Consider the following 14341-nt stretch of genomic DNA (forward strand, 5'->3'; position numbering starts at 1 on the left):
TGCCCTCAGGACACAGGCTGTCGGACTTTCAATTCTAAGCATATACCCCCAGTCCATATTGTTTGAATATTATGAAGAGAAACCGGGCTTCAATGGAGCATCTGATGTGATTCTAATGAGCATCTCATTTTATATATAATACATACATGATAAATACAGGAGGCATGACTTGTGACATACCTTTAGATATGATAGATATGACACACACGTGTATATAGTATGCGTCCGTGTATGCTGAATATGTTTTATCTCATCCCTTTGGGATCCCACTGATGTTCTGTCTTTCACTTTCCTTTGAGTATACTAGATATTTAAAAACATTTTTAATTCTTAAAGACGTCTTCTTAGCCCATGTGCATTAGGCTGAGTAGGCAAGCGCCCGAGGTGGGCGCTCAGAGAATGCGCAACCCTATCGGTCCCCACCCCCCACTCCCCGCCCCCAACACCTCCACCCACAGGCAGCCATTGGCCTCCTCCGTGGCCTCACCTCCCCAGATCTCTGATTCAGCCTCGGTAAAAAAAGGTACGCTCTTAATTATCCTGAAGTTCCTTCCTGCTCCGTGGTCCCATTACTCCATCTTCAGGGAAAGGTCAAATCTCTTATTTCGGCCTCCAGGAGAAAACCAAAACCAAAACCAAAACACACATCACCCACAAGAGCCAAGAAGGGACCCCTGCATACAGCGAACCTGTGCTCTCTGTCCCAACGCGCAGTTTTCCTTTCCTTTGACGTTTGGCTTTCACACCAGTTGGTATCTGCTCACAAGTCCTTTAACACAATATGGCAAACGGGATAAAGGGAATGTTGAAGCCATTTACTAGATTTCTGACGGTGGTTCGAACACACCTGCTCCACAGGACATTTGAGCTCTGTTAGGTCGAACATTTTACTGGAATTTAACGATTGCATACTCAGACCCAGGCTCTCCGCTGGGTAGGGCAAAACAAAGAAATGAAGCACACAACAATTAAGGTGGTCTTCTTGCTTTGAATTACTCTCTGCATCTTGCAAATGTGATAGGAAAATAATGGAATCTGTCTTAAAAAGTGCCTTCCAAGTACAGAAAAGATAAAATACATTTATTATCCCATTTTCTCTGTAGGAAAAAAAAACCTTTTTACTTTGATAAAATGTCAAATATAGGAGCTGTCCGAGAGACGGTGTGAGGGGGATTGCTGAGGTGGAGACAGGGGAGGGAGAGAAATGTTCTGACAGATGGTGGGAGAGGAAGAGTCTTGGATTTTGGTCTCTTACCTAAGATGCTGTGAGCTTTCCACCAGAGACAGCGATCAGAGCTCAGCACTCTTGGGTGACTTCCCAAGGAATGCTAGGGAGGACACTGACACACACACGCCCCCTGCCCTACCGCCACATCTCCCGACCTCTTGGTCCCCAGAACTAGTATGGCATCTCCCAGTTCCCCAAAATGAGAGGGCGATGTCAAGCCTAGACCTCTGGCTATCCCCCCACCACTCCCCTGTTCTCTAGGTTTTGAAAGAGGAGAGGGGCCGAACAGGCCCTGTCACCTTTGCTTGCCCTTCACTCATTTATAGTAAACATTTATTCACTGAACATTTTGTGCCCAGAACTGAGCTAAACCATGACACTGTGTAGTTGGTCAGGATAAGGTATTGAGGACGGAGGCAGCCCTTGTGTAAAAAAATCTCAAACCCAACCCTATCGATGTTTTGGAAAGAAAACGATGCATATCTTTCTTGCCCAGTTCAGCCTCATCTCCAGCCAGGAATTAAACTGATGGCTCTATAATGTATTCCTTTTATCCTACCTTCCATCAGCGTGGACTACAGGGGACTGACAGTTTAATGACAACAGGAGAGTTAAGAGTAAAACTACCTTTGGACGCCACATTTAACTAACACTGAATTAGAATAGAACCTCGGTGGAGATGCATATGACATCCATATCACTAGAGGACAAATTATTTTTGATCACTGCCGTGACTATCAATATGAAATGAATTTACACCACTGCGTGTGAAGTGTTAGCAAGCACGGGTCACGTTTTGTTTCCTGGCTCCGAGAGTCTCAAAGGCAAATGCCTCTGTAACCTGCAGCTGCTTTCCTTTCCCCGCTGGCCCTCCTCTCCTCTTCACACCCCCTCTCTTCTAGTGATTTTCACTGAATGGTAACATTCTAGAGCAAAACACACAAGAAACTAAATGGCAGGATTCTGTGACAGACACAAGAGGCGGCAGCCCTTGAAGTCACTAGTGATAACCCCTAGGGAGAGTCCTACATGATTCTGTAGCTGGCGGGGTGCCTTCTGAGGGGATCATGTCAGCAGCCAGCTGGCCTTGGACACTTCCAGGTCAGGGGTAGGTAAGGCGGTGCCGGGAAGCTTATGTCATTGCTGTCCCTGCTGGTGGAAGCAGAATTTGACTAAAGCCATCAATCTCATCAAAACGCACGTAAGCTGGAGGGGTCTCCAGCAGCCTCCTTCTGTGTGGGCGATCTGGCTTCAGCCCGCACTCATTCATAGTGTGTGTTTTCCAAGCACCCTTATAAGCCACGCCCTGTGCTCATTGCTGGCATACTGGCCTCATACCATGCATCTTGGTATAGACACTGAAGGGGTATCTAGGCAGAAGGTTTTAAATACCATTACCTTTCAGGGCTTGCTGTGTGATCTTTACAGCAATCACCTAGGATCTTAAATCCTTGTCCCAATTTTTTTTTTTTTTTTTTTTTTTTTAAAGAAAAGTGATTTTCAGAACAGGTGGAATCTGAGATACCCTGGATGACCATTAACTTCCTCGAGCGGGTCTGGTATTTTCCACCCAGTCTACTTGGAGATCAATTAACCGTTTCTTATGTGCAAAGTGCTCCCTTCTGAAAAGGTTTTTATGGGCTCAAAATGCCCATTACATTGTTTTCTTTTATGCCTTTTTGTTCATTTTTCCCCCTTTACTAAAGTGCCACTTTTTAATGATCGCATCAGTTTTGTGTCTCTTGGCTAGAGAAAATTGCTGTCAATTATGTCCCACCACTGCCTCTGAGCATTTTTTCTTTCTGGTTGGTCTTTAACCTAATAACATACTTCTGTGTGTACACTAATGGCATCTTGACGATGATAATGGGCAGTAGCTCAATTAGGAAACATTAGAAATCATGCAGGTTAGTCTCTCACCGTGTACACAAATTCCTAAAATGACAAGGGATTTCATTCTCCTTTGTCCTTTGCATTCTGAATCCTTTCATGTTTCCTGCCTCACACCCACCCACATCACTCTTCAAACGTATCCCTCGGATTTACTAAAAACAGGATTTTTAGGTGAGCAAAGCTCTTACCTATTTGCCAATCCCAGGGCACCTTTAACAGCTCCTTGTGCTCCATTATGGCTCTGCAAATTCAAAGAAAACAGACCCCATGAGCGAGATTATAATGCGTCCTACCCTTTTTATTTTTCCCTTATTTTTTCATTTATCAGATTTGTGCAAGTCACAAAACAACCACCAAATTGCAAAAACAACCTTGGGCCAGGGATAGGGAAGTCTGCTTTGGCAACCCGAGGTTCCTCCCGCAGGTGCGGCGAGGGCATGGTGGCATTCCAACCTCCCACTGGTTTTTTCCCCAGAGAGTCTGCCTGCAGGCCTTGATTTCTTCTTGCTTAGATGCATTCTGACAAGTCATTGGTGAGGTAGGGAAAATTTCTGTGCTTGCAGGTTTAATCAGGTTTTTTTCGAAGTCAGTTTTCTGATTGAGGGTTCTCTAGGGCAGTGGTTCTCAAACCTTAAGGTGCCAAAAAGCCATATGAGGAGCATGTTGAAACAGTTTCCCTGTTCCTTCCCCAGAGATACGAGTTCGGCAGATCTGGGCTGTGTGAGGGGGGCAAGTTCTCCTGTGGTGCGGCTGCTGCTGGTGAGAAAAACGCACTTTGAGAACCACAGCTCCAGAAGAGGACCAGGAGGGTAAACTGGCCCTGCTCCACCAGAAATATGTTGGTTGGGGCGCACACTCAACATACCCCATTTGACACACACAGCCCTGTGCCACTTTGATTTTGCCAGCAGTGGCGCTGAGGGGCTCTAGTCACTCAAATGGACTACAATGAAAACAAATGAGTGCTGGATAGCTGTGGATATTTTTTGGATTCAGGAATAAGAATCCATAAAACGAGCCCTCTATCTACAAAATGTTGGTTATGAATTGTTGAACAGGGCAATCTCTTTTCCTCTCACAAAGTTGAAGCAACAAATTTAGGAGCTTTAAAAATGCCATCCCACTTTCAAAATGAATCAAAAATAAATCCTTTTCAGAGACCCTTCCCATCTTCATGCCCCGTTTGCTATGGGGTTTTTTCCCCATGTCTTGGGATACGAAGATTTGGAGAATTCTTGGAAACAGCCTATTGGCAAAACATGTTTAAGGCAATGCCAAAATATCTTCCATAAATAATTTAAGATACTGAATTGATACAATGACAAGGCACTTGCCTTATAGAAAGGGATTGGGTGAAATCAGACTGCGGGCTGTACTATCTATCTTCACCCCTTACGTGAAACTAAAACATATGGTCTTTCTTGATGGAAAAGTGTGCTTCGTTTGACACTTATTCTCACGATGATTCTGAGGCACTAGTCTGTGGTAACACATATACATCAAGACAGGTGGGGTGTTTTGGACTTTCAGATGCTTGATGAATGTCTGTGTTTTATCTCCATATGTTTAAGGACAAGAGAACACCAAACTTCTAAGAGATGAATTTGAAATATGGTTCCTTCAGGCAAATCCTTGAGCAATAAAAGAATGAACTTGTGAAAGGACAAACTTACACTGTGAGCTTTCTAGCAGTTGTTGTCAGGAGTAAACAGGTGTCCCTCTTCAGAAGTGCATCCAATCATGGCATTTATGCTTTGCTATTCTACTTCTCTAAGTAAAACCACTGGCTGGTTTGGGAGAACCAGTGTACTTCTACTGCTTTCTTATAAATTGTGCTCAGAGTCCACTAAGTGGTTTTCTAATAATTGATAATAAACTTGTTTAGTTTTGAAGAAGTTTACTAAGAAAGATGCTGAGTTTTCAGATTTCATGGAGGTTAGTGAAAGGCTTCCAGTCTTGATTTTTATAAAATAAAGCAACAAACTGTACCCTAAATGAAAATAATTAGAATAAGCCCTAAGAGTATCTACTGTCTGAATTTCTTATCATTTTTACTCACAATTGAATTCCGCTGAAAAAAGCCCCAAAGAGTCCAATCATCCCCAGAAATTCCACTCGACTCAGGGTTCGGATGATGTATTCTTCCCAGACGTTGGAAATACCATATAACGTGGCTCCTCCTAAGACCAGAAGGTCCCCTACCAGCTTATTTTCCCCTAGAAATAAGAAACACAAATGCAGCTTCATTAAAATGTTCTTAATGAGAATCTGGCACCAGAAAATTGAACTTCCTTTGTCTATTCTATTCCAATGTTTTTACAAAAGTCCGGTAATTTGCCAACTGAGATCTAGTAAAGCGTGTTTAACTGCGCTCCAGATAGGTTCTGGTATAAAAATCTTGCCTGTGTATGCCCAACCAGAAGTCTTCTTTTACCCCAAAAAGCGACCAGTTGCTTCTAGGATGCACCATCTCTACAAAGCCCCGTGTCTACTGTCTATATATATGTCTAGGAATATATGCTAATACATGTACATGTTATATTTGCTGCAGGGTGCTTTCCAACAGTTTAGTGAACATGGTGTAGCACAAACAGAGCTAGTCTGAATTTTCACCCTCTGCTCTACAGGGAGAGAAGCTGTAACAGAAGTAGTCGGGATTCTTTATTTTGACTGTGGGCAAAATATGTCCTTGCTTAGAAAATAAGAGTGAAAGAGATTATGAGTTGAAACTTTCAACTCCCTAAAGTAAGTAATGCAAGAGTGAAAATATAGGAAATTCACTATTACATTAATATTTTCTTTTATTTTCATAAAAATGTCTATTTGGTTTTTTTTTTTTTAAGATTTTATTTATTTATTTGACAGAGAGAAATCACAAGTAGATGGAGAGGCAGGCAGAGAGAGAGAGAGGAAAGCAGGCTCCCTGCCAAGCAGAGAGCTCGATGCGGGACTCGATCCCAGGACCCTGAGATCATGACCTGAGCCGAAGGCAGCGGCTCAGCCCACTGAGCCACCCAGGCGCCCCAGAAATGTCTATTTGTTTTAAAACCAGTTTTGGTTGGTTTGAGTTTGGCCAATTTTTAATTAAGTGCTACACTCCACTATTTCTTATCATTAGGCAAATTCTATTCTAGGAAGTGTGAAACCAGGAAAAAAGAGTGGACTTGAGCAGCCCATGAGGGCTTGTACTCAAGTAGTCTCCAGCTCTGTCCTCCTGTACAGCTCAGCATATGGGAGCATGGCAGGCATGAAGCTCCGAGGCACAAGAGAGGCCAGATGGGAAGGGTGCTCTCTCCAGCATGATTCTAGGGAAGGGGCTCACACCTCAGGGTAGTTAGCCTTGGATTCCCAGGTTGGCTGGAACAACTAAAACCACAGAACCAGGTTTTCAGTGTTCATTTGGGATTACTGAGCATTCTCTAGGTAATGACTTCACAAAAAAGAATCTGTGCTGGGCTTGGGGAAAGACCTCTTCATTCATGCCTCTGCAGTGACATTGGGAGAGTCTATATTTACAGGCTCCCCTTGAACAATGCAGGAGATAGGGGTGCCGACCACTGCCCCCCAAACCCATGGTCAAAAATCTGCATATAAATGTTGACCTCCCAAAGACTTAAAGACCAATAGCCTACTGTGGACCAATAATAAGCCTACGGACTTACCAATAATATAAACAATTAACACATATTTTGTATATGTAATATATACTGTATTCTTACAATAAAATATGCTGAAGAAAAGAAAATATTAAGAAAATCAAGAGGAGGAGAAAATACATTTACAGTGCCATACTGTATTTATTGAAAAAAAAAATCCATGTACAAATGGGCCCTTGCATTTCAAATGAATGCTGTTCAAAGGTCAACTGTACTCTTAACCGTGTCACTTTTCCTAAGGCCAATTTCTACTCCTGGTAAGGATCACAGAGCGAAGAGTCACTGAAAGGTGAGAGAGCTTGCTGGAGTCAGCATCCTGGAAAACCACTACTTAAACACCAGATGGAGAAATAAATGGTGAATTAGACTATTCTGGAGTGTTGAAAGACTATTCACATAATTTATGAAAATGAACCCATCCCACTGAATATTTTTGAGTTTTAAATGTGACCAACTGCCTTGTTTTTCTGGTACTCTCTTGTTTTTAGTACCAAATTCCCTCAACTCAGGAAACTCTATCATACTGAGCAACCCGAGACAGTCATTTCTCCTAATTCACTGCAATAGAACAGCTGTACCTTTCTTATAAGGGTCATGATTATAGAGAAATGAGTACAAGTGATGTAGCAGAAAAAATACTGGCTAGATTCACGTCTAAGCCACACCATTTAGTACTGGTGTGCCCTTGCACACACTTCTCATCTCCATTAGCCTTGATTTCTTCAGCTGCAAAAGTGAGACTAAGAAAACTTTCTTTGCATATTTAGGAGAATTAAATGAGATAATGCATGGGAAAGTGCCTTGCACCAAAAAAATGGTCACTCTTTGTTTCTGATTTAATTAAAATGTTCCTCCTTGGATATGTTTTTCTCTTCCTTGAAATAACTACAAAATTATGTTTAATAATAAGAAAAAACGTCATTATAGGTATCTAACATCTTTAATAAATGAACTAAAAGATGCATTAAAAGTATTATAGTCGAATTATGATCATAGTGGAGAGCAAGAAATATATTTATCATAAGGAGCTGTTTTAATTGAGTTTCATCTTAGTCTTAGGACTTTCTCCCACTTGTACAGCACACTCCCCAGGCACCAAGGCAGAACCTCCTAGGGCCACAGACTGTGGGTGCCTTCTCTCCACTTCTGTCTGCAGTGGGCAAAGCTGTTGGCAAAGATTCCTCAGAAGCATGATTCCTGATATGGACATTTTGAGCCTGCTGCCATCTGTGACGTTTCCTTTAGCGAGGCTTAAATCAAAATGAGGAAGAAACATCCTAACAAGAAGAATGAGAGCAATTACTTAAATTATAATGAAGTCAGAGGAACTTTGAACAGGCCGTTATCCCTGTGCTTGAGGAGAGAATTTTCAAAATCCCAAGCTAAGGTGAACTGTGGATCAAGCAATAAAAAAAGGATGAAGTCAGTCTCTTTTCCTATGAAAAGCTCTTGATTGGGGGATGATGATTTATATTGAGTTGAATGCCTGACTGAGGTTCTGATGAGTGACTGAAGTATTTCAAAAAATTTCTGTCCCTGGTGAGTAATAACACTGAGCCAATTCTACTGTCAAGGTGAAAACAAATGGACTGTTTTGCATAGTGATGCACGCCACTGTTAATATTAGATTGTCCTTAAAACCAGACTGTTTTTTTTTTCTTTTTCCAAAACATTTTGCGTGACAGCTTAAATTGCTGCCTTATTTATTTTGTCTAATATATTTTATAAAATAAGCCCTTGATCCTATATTTGGGCTGCCTTTAGAATACCATACCATGTACTTGGGCCCCCTTACTTTAGCACAAAAGGTACTCGTGATGATAAGTTTTAATTGTTAACACGAAGACTTCACATATCACAAAAAGGAGGGTGCTGTGAGTCTTAAACAGATAAAACCTGCTCTAGTGTGGTTGAGCTACTTTGCATTGTTTTTTTAAAAATTATTTCTTTCGGAAGATCCTCAAATGGACTTACTTTCTTTTCTTTAAGAGTATCACTCCTCTCCTAATACTGTGTTTGAAATCAAGAAGATATTTTTTTGTCCCTAGGAGAAGTGAATACAGTCTAGTGAAATCAATTCAATTTAGCTTAAACATTCTGGGCTTTGAACATTCAGATTGTCAGGGCAATGGTCTTCCTTGACCAGGAAATGCAAGATGACAGCAGGTGGTCCAATGGCTAAGGTTCAGCAAAGCAGAATTTTCATAAATAAGGGCAGACGGTTCTGCTTAGTCTATGTTTCTGTCCTTCCAGTAAAGCACAGAAAGTGTAATTAAATTATAACTTCAGAACCACTAGCCACATTATATCAGACAAAAACAAAACAAAGAGATTATCCATATCAGGATCACATGGGCATAGAGCATGAAGCTGGCCCTTTCACATGATATCTATTGATATCCCATGAACCAGTGTTTCATAGAAAAGAATCTGGGAGAAGCTGGTGTGTGTATTTTAGCCCATCTGTTAAGGTAGGGTTGATTATGCTGTTTAGGCAGTGGGTTTGTGAGGACCCCAAGGCTTTCTCTCTTTTACTCCGTGTTGTATCTTTAGCTCCCAGAGATGTGGAAGAGGAAAGGAAGCCCCCCCCCCAGAGTTCAAGAGCCTTGGGTTCTATTCTAGACCGGCTCTGGTAGCTCTGTGACCTTGGCAACTTGGCTTCCCCGTATCTTAGCGTTCTTGTGGGTCACAAGAAGTTGCTGAACAAGGTCTGTTTCAGCTACAATGTTCTATGATACAACCTGAAAAGATAAAATGTATTTATTTTCTACACTTCCTACAACCTAGGCACTTCATACAACCTAGGTTCATTATGACAAACATCCCAATTTTGATTATCATCTAATTCCCTACAAGGAAGGACAAGTCCAAGAACTATAGAAATGGGAATACTTTCTATCCTATTCTTGATATTAACAAAGGAGGTCATTTTTTTCCCCCTGTTCTTCAAAACCTTATGTAGCATAAGAATTTTTGTACATTTTAAAGAACTTCAAGGCTTAAAAAAGGTTCCTCTGGAAACCATCCTCATCATCCTGAATCAGGATCCCCATCAGATTTATTGCAATTTGATGAGTAAATCTTGAAGCTTTACCTTATAGGTCTACAAGCTGTGATTGATAACCACAAATCCTTCCTACCAAAAAAATAAACAAACAAAAAAAATCATGCACAAGGAGACTAAATTTAGCTTCCCCTCCATAAAAATATTATGTATTCTCAATCTAGTCTTCAAACTTCAAATATCCACTCTTAGCTTATATACCAACCTTCACCCAGTGGTTTAAGAACTCAGTCTTTCCTTGACTTGAGAAAGAAAGAGTTGGAGGGTTAGGCTGGGGCAGGCCCCTGCACTTCAAGAGAGGACCACCAACACCATGTCTAACCAGCTGGTTTGGGCCAGGCAGTAAAGACCTTCCAAAAGAGCCTCCAAATGGGTCCTAACCCCCAATGTTAAACACCATCTGAATGTTTCTGAATATATGCAGAAAGAGCAGAAATTTTGTATTTTGCCTCTTTAATTTACTCATGAAACATGGATTAAGCACCTCCCACATGCCATATTCAAGGTGCTGAGGAACAAACATGACTCAGACACAGACACTGGGAACCCAGCTTCCTTGTTCCTACCCTACCACGAACATTCCACATCTTGTCTTGGCCTCACACATATGGGCACGTAATGGGGCAAACACCTAGGGACTCACCTGCTCCCTGATGTCTTCCCACGAGGACATCCGCTCCCGCCATGCAGCCCATTCCCAGGATGCAGACCACGATGCCGAGGAAATGCACAGCCTTGTACCGAATCAGCAGGAAGAACCAGGAGAGCAAAATCACCACCGGGATCACAAAGCAGTCCAAGAGCTATAGGGAAGGAGTAAGGTTAGCAACAATAGGATGTTCAGGAAGAAGTTTCCCATATAATAAAGAAAAATAACTCAACCCTGTAGAGAAGGTATTTCCCCTGAACCTGAGTGTCTGTGTAGACCCAGAACTGATTCAGTTAAACAGACTCTGAAAAAAGCGCAAACTACTTAAACATCTCCCCAGCTGTGAGGGAAAGGGCATAAGGCCAATGGATGACAGGATGGTGGTGAACAGAGTCCTGTTCACCAACTAGGTGAACTAGGTGAACTAGGCCAACTAGGTGGGGGCAGGTCTGCCTCCCAGAACACCTCACATGAGGGAAGAACACGCGGAGCCGTTTTAGGTGGTTCCACTATTTTAGGAGTAAATTGGGATGGGAGGTGAAGAGGCAGAGGTCTTACCATGTTTTATAAATTACTAGAATTTAGACAAAAGTTGAACTTAAGTTTCTCCCAGATAACTGTCTCCTTGCTACTTGTAAACATATTTCTCTAAATATAAACACAAAATGACTCTCAAGTTTACAATACTTTAAAAATTCTGTTGTAAAACAGAATAAAGAGGGGAGGGAATAAAGAGGATAGAAAAAGATTTTTATTTTGTTTCTTACATATTTTGTGCTAATAGTGAGATTCCACCTGACATGGAAGCCCCAGGAGTGGGTAGAGAGTCGGCCCTAATCATGGAGCAAGTTAACGTGGTGAAATGAGGAGCCCGTGGCGACTGGAGTCCAGAGATTTGAATTTGAGTACCGTATCCTTCCTCAGAGTATCGGGAACTCAGGCAAATTACAAACTCAGGAAGCCTCAATTTCCTGCTAGTATAATGAAGAGACTAACTCACTGACTTCCTCCAAAATGGACCGAGAAGCTTAGACATAAAACATGAGAAAACATTTTATAAATTACAAGGGTCTCCATGCTGGTCTGTAATCGTGCTTCCAAACACATGCTCTGGGCCCCCCAGAGCAGGTTGTTTCTACTCCATCCTAGTAAAACACAGTGATCTTTGGATGCTCCAGCAAGGCAGGATCTCCACTAGACAAACTACGTCCCACAGGACTTCCAAGTCCAGGTACCAAATGAGAAACTGATGATTCTGTCCCACCACCCTGTACCACTCCTCTGCTAGAATCCTAAACAAGTGACTTCAGCACCCCAAGTCAGATGCAGGGCAGTGATCCCTGTACTCCTCCACTCTTACTGCCTATATCCTGTCAATTACCAAGTGCTGCCAATTCCATCTTCTAAACATCTCAAGTGCATTCATGCCACTCTCTCCCATTTTTGCCACCTGGACTAAGCTGGCATCCTATCTTACCTGGAATAAGCCTTTCTGTCCTGTCTCAGGGTCTTTAATCATGCATCCCCCTTCCTCTGGAATGCCCCATCTGAATTCCCGAACTCCTGCCCCCTTTTCCTTCAGGCCTGCACTTATATACTGCCTTCTCAAGGAAGCTTCGTGGGTTCCTAGGCTAGGTCAGGTCCATCCATGCTTTCCTTGTGTACTGTGTCCTTTATAGTGTTGATTGCAACAATACGTAATGAGTACAGAATTATTGGCATGATGTCTGACTTCCTTATGTGTCCAGTGGTCTATGAGAGCAGGACTACATTCTCAGTACCCAGACCCTGCTGTGTTCATGAGAAGAATCCCAATGATAGTGACTGAACAAGTACATATAGGATTTTTGATGATCAGTAACATCCAAGATTCATTAAAGGATGAAAAATATTTGTATATTTGCAAAGCATGCCTGCCCATCAGCATGACTTTGGGGACCATAAACAGCACTCAGAATCCCCTCCTTCCTGTGATTGGCAGACTCTCAGGGTTCTTTGTCCCTTGGTCTCCTTTGCATCACAAGCAATCAGAATTGTAAGCTTTCCCTTGCCCCCCCCCTCCCCCCAGGAAGGGCCCAGTGAATGCTGAGTAAGAGTCTGTTGCCTGGGGTCTGAGTCTATAGGTCACAGCACTCCCCTGAGGGACTCTGTATTGGGGTGGAGGCTGCTAGCATTGCCCAATAGCACAGGCTTGCTTACTGCACAGTTAATTAGCAAGTTAATGATCCTATTTGATATGGTAAAATGCTCTAAGGCAGTTAGTACAACAGGCTTCAAATGCCACTGAAGTATATTAGGAAATTTGAGTTTGCCAGTGAAAATTATTCATTGGACAAAAAACCAAACAAACAAACAAACAAACAAAAACGTTGGCGTGTCTTGTTTTAAAAATTAGAAATGATTGAATCAATAGTTGAAATATTTAGCTACAAGCTCCACAATTTGGATTTCATTGTCCAGCTGGAAGCCCTTGGTCAGTGGAGCTGAGGGCTTCTGTTCCTGAATTATGAAAGGCTAACCAGGCCGTCGTTCAAACTTTGGGGAGGACTGAGTGAGCGTTTTTGGTTCTCAATGTCGTAAGAAACCCCAAAGAGCTGGATGAGTTCTGGGATCTATTCCTTTAATGGGTTGAACTGAAAAATCCTTATTTGTACATGGCTGGTGGTCCTATAGATGGGGAATACCTTTAAACGGAAAAGGAAAGAATAAAGAAGTATACAGTTCAAGCCAGGGTTTCTGGAATATTCAGCTGGGGAAGCTTGGTGCCCAGCATACAGTGGGGGATCAATAATGGGTGGCTGAATGAATTAATGAATGGACAGGTACTTGACTTGGTATCACTGATTATAGGAAGGACATTAGGACTAATTCAGGCGCTGCTGGCATTTTGGATGGGGCAGTGTAATAGGCAGGATTGACCCATGATCTCTGCAGGGCTTTCAGCATTGCTGGGCACTGGCCACTAAAACAAATGCTCATATATACTTACAACCGCCCCTCAGTTTAGAATCAACTAGACTCCCCCTACTGCCTTTATTTAAAAGCTGGGGACTCAGAAGTTTCAAGAGATGAAGTGATATGCTCAAGGTCACTTGGGTTGTTATGGGTCCCCCCATAACAACAGTATTGTCATGGTTTTTTTTTTTTTTTTTTAAACAACATATTAATGAGGGTCGATGACAGGAATTGCCACAGGTAGAGATCTCATCCCTGCATCTGTAACTACAGAAGGAAATAAACATTTGAGAGCTTCTGTTAGTAAACAGGCTATTACTTTTTGTTGATTTTTTTTGGCTCCAGCCTTTTCCCTGTGGTCATATAGCATGAAACATATCGACAAAATAATTCTCCAATAGTTTTCTAGTGGCTTAACTCCTTAGCAAAGTGGTTGTTGGAGTAATAAAAGAGAGAAGTGTGATAACAGAGGTCCACAATTGGGGCTGTTAAATAAAGCATAAAGAACAAAAACCCTTCTGATTCAGTCATTAATCTTTAGGAGACTTACCTTTCTTTGCATACATTTCTATATCCAAAAAGAAATGATAAAATATTAACAACCAAAAAATAAACAAATGAATAGTATTTCATAATTATCTTTTTTCCTTTCTCTCTTTACAAGTTTTTATTTAAATTCCAATTAGTTAACATACAGTGTAATACTATTTTCAAGTGTACAATATAGTGATTCCATACTTCCAGACTACGCCCGGAGCTCATCACAGCAAGTGCTCTCCTTAACCTGCATTGCCCGCTTAACCCATCCCCCCACCCACCTCCCCTTTGGAAACCATCAGTTTGTTCTCTATAGTTAAGAGTCAGCTTCTTGGTTTGCCTCACTCTTTTTTCGCTTT

At 41.9% G+C, this 14341-nt stretch overlaps 1 protein-coding gene across 2 annotated transcripts in view; it reads right to left on the reverse strand.

Annotated features, from left to right (window-relative positions):
* Positions 1 to 14341, reverse strand: part of SLC35F1 (solute carrier family 35 member F1) — a 394657-nt gene that overhangs the window by 35697 nt on the left and 344619 nt on the right. For both annotated transcript variants that reach the window (XR_009354673.1, XM_059177729.1), the window contains exons 4-6: positions 10485 to 10644; positions 5181 to 5337; positions 3310 to 3362 (exon numbers count right to left, since the gene is read on the reverse strand). Coding sequence is in view for 1 of the 2 variants with exons in the window: in XM_059177729.1 (XP_059033712.1) it covers positions 3310 to 3362; positions 5181 to 5337; positions 10485 to 10644 (370 nt within the window). In the remaining variant the exon portion in view is untranslated. The remainder of the gene's footprint in view (positions 1 to 3309; positions 3363 to 5180; positions 5338 to 10484; positions 10645 to 14341) is intronic.

This window comes from Mustela lutreola, chromosome 6 (assembly GCF_030435805.1).
Source record: "Mustela lutreola isolate mMusLut2 chromosome 6, mMusLut2.pri, whole genome shotgun sequence".
Lineage (NCBI taxonomy): Eukaryota > Metazoa > Chordata > Mammalia > Carnivora > Mustelidae > Mustela > Mustela lutreola.